The sequence below is a fragment of the Asparagus officinalis genome, chromosome 8 (genome assembly GCF_001876935.1).
Source record: "Asparagus officinalis chromosome 8, Aspof.V1, whole genome shotgun sequence".
NCBI lineage: Eukaryota > Viridiplantae > Streptophyta > Magnoliopsida > Asparagales > Asparagaceae > Asparagus > Asparagus officinalis.
This window is the reverse complement of record NC_033801.1, coordinates 108,640,625-108,646,029: the sequence shown is the minus strand read 5'-3', so window position 1 is coordinate 108,646,029 and position 5,405 is coordinate 108,640,625. Positions and strand designations below refer to the sequence as shown.

The following is a 5,405-nucleotide window of genomic DNA, read 5'->3' as shown; positions in this document are numbered from 1 at the left end:
TGAGCATTAAAATAGTTAATATGTGGGCCACGTAATCTAACAAATCATCCTCAACAACAATACCAACGGCACACAACTTGCGAATGTAGAGAACAGCAAATCAGCAGAAAGTATAAGCATCAATCCCCACTCAACAAAATACAGTTCAAAAAGAAAACAAGGGATGATAATCTACATGTACATTTCCACACAAAATGACAAAGAGCTAATGCTAATAATTCAACAAAGCAACTTATATTCAAAAAAAAAACAAAAAAAAAACGAAGAAAATAACAAAAACAAAGCAACTTATAACCTGCCAATGTTAATAATTCAATAAAGCAACTTATATTCAAAAAACAAAAACGAAGAAAACGAAAAGAACATGTAGTGTAGAACAGTGGCAAAACAATATTCCTTCCTTGATACACAATAAGTCAAGTAAATAACACAACTAACAACGCAAATCCTAAAATAACATCTGCACACAAAACTCCCTAATCCTAACGAACATATGTGTGCATAAAAGCTGCTTCACTTAGAAAGGGGATATCAGCATGCCTCCCTCGAAGCGCATCCATCACACACTTAACCATCACGTAGAGCAACCCTGAGGCCACAACCGTCCAGAATGGCGTATCAAGCTTGCTCCAATACGGCATCCACCCAGCAACAATGTTAATAATCTGAATCGCATTATCAAGCAGCAGTGCCATCGCGACATGAAACCTAAAGAAGTGAGGCCATGTCTTGCTTCTGACCACCATAAAATAGACTGTGATACAGTAAACCATCATGAACCAGTTTGGGAGTAATGCACCAGATACTGGGTCAGTCATAATCGAGAAGTTCTCTAAGAAGGGGAGAAACTGATGAGCGCCCTCAGCGCACACTGATACTATGTGGAGAGGCATTAGATAAGGGATGCAGGCTAGAGTTCTCCAGTACCATCGAGGTTTTTCTTCGTCTGTCGAAGGGTAGGTGAAGGGGTATGGTAGACTGTTCGATGCTCTCGAGATAACTGTTCTTGTGGATTTATGCCGAGGGAGAGTTAGGTATGTGATTTGGTGGTTAAGGTAGTCTTTGCTTGGTAAGGCAGCAGCAGCTAAGAAGAGGGAGGAGGAGAATCCTGTATCTGCAGCTGAAATTTTGAACAGTAATTAAAATGATTAGATAATTAAACATGCCCAAAAAACAATCTAGTCAAAGGTATTTGCTGGAGGAAAAAAAATCCTACAGAGGGAGGAAGGAGATTGCAACGAGCGCTCCAGCACAGTTTTTTAATGTTGCTCATTAAAAGATAAAATAGTCTGATTCCACTGATTCATAATTCGTGATTAAATTTCATTGCATATAGGACTATGATTGCGTTGACATTTTGATTGGACTAATACTGTATAATGGTTGCACTGATTTGCAATTGGAAGGAGGAGGAGACATGTCAGGGTCTCCTTCCTTCCTACTCATATTTCCTTCTTTTCAAATGAATACTTCCTATGCCGATAACTTGTATTGGAAGATCATATCAGACATTAAAACAAGCGTTAAAAAATTTTCTTTCAGACAAACTGAAGAAAAGAAAATGGTGAAACTCTCACCTTGCTTACAAAGTAAGTTTAACTGACAGTATCGGAAACAACTCAAACTCACTAAATAGTATGTGGAAATTCAAAAGATACTCTATTAAGGGGATGTTTGGTTCATTTCCATAAAATTATGGAAATGGATTCCCTCACAAAAAACCAAATTCAAAAAAAATTTAGGATATCTAAGGAATCCAAAACTTGTGTTTGATTTGAAATGATAAAGCAAAGAATAGAAAAGCATATCCAAGCTCATGTTTGTTTCATTTCCAAAGAATAACATCATACAGAGAGGAAATGCTGAGTTGGACACAATTGTCAGCTTTCTAGCCCATTTCCAAGCTAAAAGACAGGATTTGGGCTGTCCAAAAAAGTCACTGTTTTCTCTCTTTTTAAGAAATCTTATCTTAAAAAATTAAAACAAACCCAACTTTTGGAATCCTATAATGACTCAAAACCTACTTTTTGTTCCAAAACTGCTGGTTTCCTAAAATTTTGGCCCAAACAAACAGCCCCTGAGTGTCTAATGAATTCAACTCGATCTAATAGATGGTCAGGTCACAAATGAAACATACTAATAGGCAATAACACCAGAATTTGTGCACCAGTGTTATAATGTTTCTTACTAAATATTGGTTCCTACTGTTGAATTATATCCTCTAATATCAAAAGGGTTAGAACTCGTTAGTCAGTAACTCATGATGCAATTTATTAGTGGGTAAATTATGTTATGTCATGCCTCTCCACCAACGATGGCCATAAACTATTGCCTGCCATATGGTATTAACGCACTCATACGCACACAAAAGTTTAGAAGTTCACTTCTAAACCGAGAATTTACATCTTAGAACATTGATGATCCTGACATGACCTCTGCCTGCTGGTCCAAGTAGATCTTCGGATGAATTAAATTCTTGAACCTTATCAATTAATAGTTAGATCATCAACTCAGCTACAATACGGTACAGTTAACGTGTGTGGTGTCTCTTAGAAGCGCATGTAACACATTGAGTTTATGTAAAAATTTTACTTGTAACAGGATTAGGACTCGTATGTCTGTATATACACGCTGATCCATGTGTAATGCTGACAAGTTGATATACGTCTATGAATGAAATCATGTTGATTTCTATGTATATAGCAACTAACTCTTTTATTGAGATAAAATACATCTTCCTGCCATCATTTCATCTTCTCACCCAAATCAGGCCTAATTTGATCATGTTTTTGCCCGAGCTAGATAGACACAAAATTCTTGTTTTCATACAGTAGGTCTTTTGCATTGATAACCATTTCTAAACAAGTCAGATCGATCTCACAATGTAACTAGATCAGGCGAGACGGTGTGTGTTGTGAATTGAAAGCCTACCAAAGTAATAAGAAACCTTATCATCCATATACTATTAGCATGATTTTAGTTACTACCTACTTATTTTGAATCGTCAGAACTGGATCTGAACAGGTCATTTACTTATTACTACAATATGCTTATTGTAGAAACATCTCCTACAACAAATCCCATGTAGTTCTAAAAGCCATACCTATTGCTGAATGCCGATGCACCGCTGGAGAAGTACCAAAATGTCCCCTGTAACTTAGAGATGCTGCAGATATAGGCTTACGATGAGAGCAGACAAGAGAACCACTGCTTCTTACCTTGCCCCAAGTTGCCATGGACACTCTCTTAGGGGTTACCATGCTTCTCTTTAGCTTCGTGCCATAAGAACCTAGTATTGAACAACAGAAAGAAAATAGTTTACCAGTCTTAGAGACAAACAAACTTTCCATTTTTTCTAGAGAAAATATCCTCTAAAACATTTAATAGTGCAAAAAAGACAATAAGAGCTATATCACTTACAGACATTTGAAAGGTCTTAGTTTTGCTTCCTGATAGTATGTACTGTGGATTAAAGACTTAAGGACATATAAAATAGAGAAGCTGCATCATGCAACCAAACTCCTATTCATTCCCGTGCTCTACCAGAAAACTCGTTTCTAAAAGGTCTATATAATTTAATGATGGCGCCAAAAATAACAGTTACATTTTTAGCACCTAAACAAATCAAGGGTAAAATTTCACAAACCACTCCCATCCTGAACTTTGTGGCATTAGCACAAAACTCCCATATACTTTTTACAAGGGTTTAAACTCGCTCTCAGTTATCAATCAACTCTTTTACAAGGGTTTCAACTAAAATACCCTTCTGAATTTGCTTCACTAAAATACCATGACCAACAACAGTTAGCTTAAGTAGATGTGTGCTTAGTAGGTGACATGTTTTGGATAATTTTGGCCTTATGCCTTTACCCTTTCAGTTAACGATGTTAGTGATAATTTTGTATAATTTTGAAAGGTTGGAGGGTTTCCTCTAACTTGATGTTTAGGGGGTTTTGTGCAAAATAACAAGGGAAGATAACAAAAAGATTCATGTCATCAGCCTACAAATATAAGATAACAACGGAATTCACAAAAAAGACATTAAGTAGACATTTATCATTATCCATCCTTTGCTCTTGTCATCTTCTCGGAGAAAGAGAACATATAAAACAGTACTTATTTATTAAAAAATAACGAGTATGACATGGCATCCTATTTTTGCTAAATGAGCTACAAAGAGAGACTCACGGTGAGGTCTACTCTACATTGATAGTCACATCAAAGCAGACCTCACTACTCTTATCTATTCAAATGAGATGGCAGTTTACATCCAACATCCCCAATTTATTCAAATTACTGAAAATGTTAGTAGATCTCAGAAAATTAGCCCTGGGTCATTTGAATACATAACTTTCAACCTAGTGGACTTACAAGATAAAGGTCCAGTATCACAACAATTTGATGTCACATTGCTGCAGTTTAGGGCCTCTTTGCGAAAGTAAGTGAAATATGCTCTCCCAACCGAAGAATAGCGGGATGTGAAAATAAAGATAAGTCGCCATCCAAGTTCACACGAAAAATCCAAGAGCCATGTGCTTTGTTAGCACTTAGCATGGCTGCCTTGCCCACAGAGAAACAAGAACAATGTCTAAGCAGTAGGCCTGTCCATCCGGCCCGGGCTGGGCAAAACCGGAGCCCAGACCCTGGCCCGGTTGCCTCGGGCCGGGCCGGGCCGGTTTTCTTTGTTTTTTAAATTTTTTATTTTTTTTAAATTTTCAAGAAAACAAAGCAAAAAATAACAACAATTTTGATAAAAAAATTATATTATTAATCATTTGTAATTATGTAATTTATAAATATGAAAAATTATAGAAATTAAAATGATAAAATGATATAAAATAATTGTAGAATTTATAGAAACAAACAAAATTAAAAATAATTATAGAATTCAAAGAGCCCAAGAGGCCCAAGGCCCAATCATCAAAGACCTCTAAATATATATATTGTAGCTAGGATTTGAACCACTAACCTCCTTTCCAAACTCCTAAATTTTACCACTAGACTAAGTAACCCAAAGTATTCATGCCATTCATATATTATACATAAACAAATTGTAAATACCTATAGAAATTACATAAACAAATTGTATTATACATAAACATATATATAAAAAATATAAATTATATATAATACACACACACACACACATACATAAACTTATATGTACACATATAAATATATTTATATAAGACTATAAATATATATATATATATATATATATATATATATATATATATATATATATATATATATATATATATATATATATATATATATATATATATATATATATATATATATATATATATATATATATATATATATATATATATATATATATATATATATATATATATATATATATATATATATATATATATATATATATACACACATTATACATA

At 34.3% G+C, this 5,405-nt stretch overlaps 1 protein-coding gene across 1 annotated transcript in view; it reads right to left on the bottom strand.

The window, feature by feature from the left end:
* Positions 276-5,405, bottom strand: part of LOC109822492 (protein TIC 20-I, chloroplastic-like) — a 9,600-nt gene continuing 4,470 nt past the window's right edge. The window contains exons 2-3 of the mRNA XM_020388696.1: positions 3,104-3,289; positions 276-1,120 (exon numbers count right to left, since the gene is read on the bottom strand). Of these exons, the coding sequence (XP_020244285.1) occupies positions 483-1,120; positions 3,104-3,289 (824 nt within the window). The 3' untranslated portion in view covers positions 276-482. The remainder of the gene's footprint in view (positions 1,121-3,103; positions 3,290-5,405) is intronic.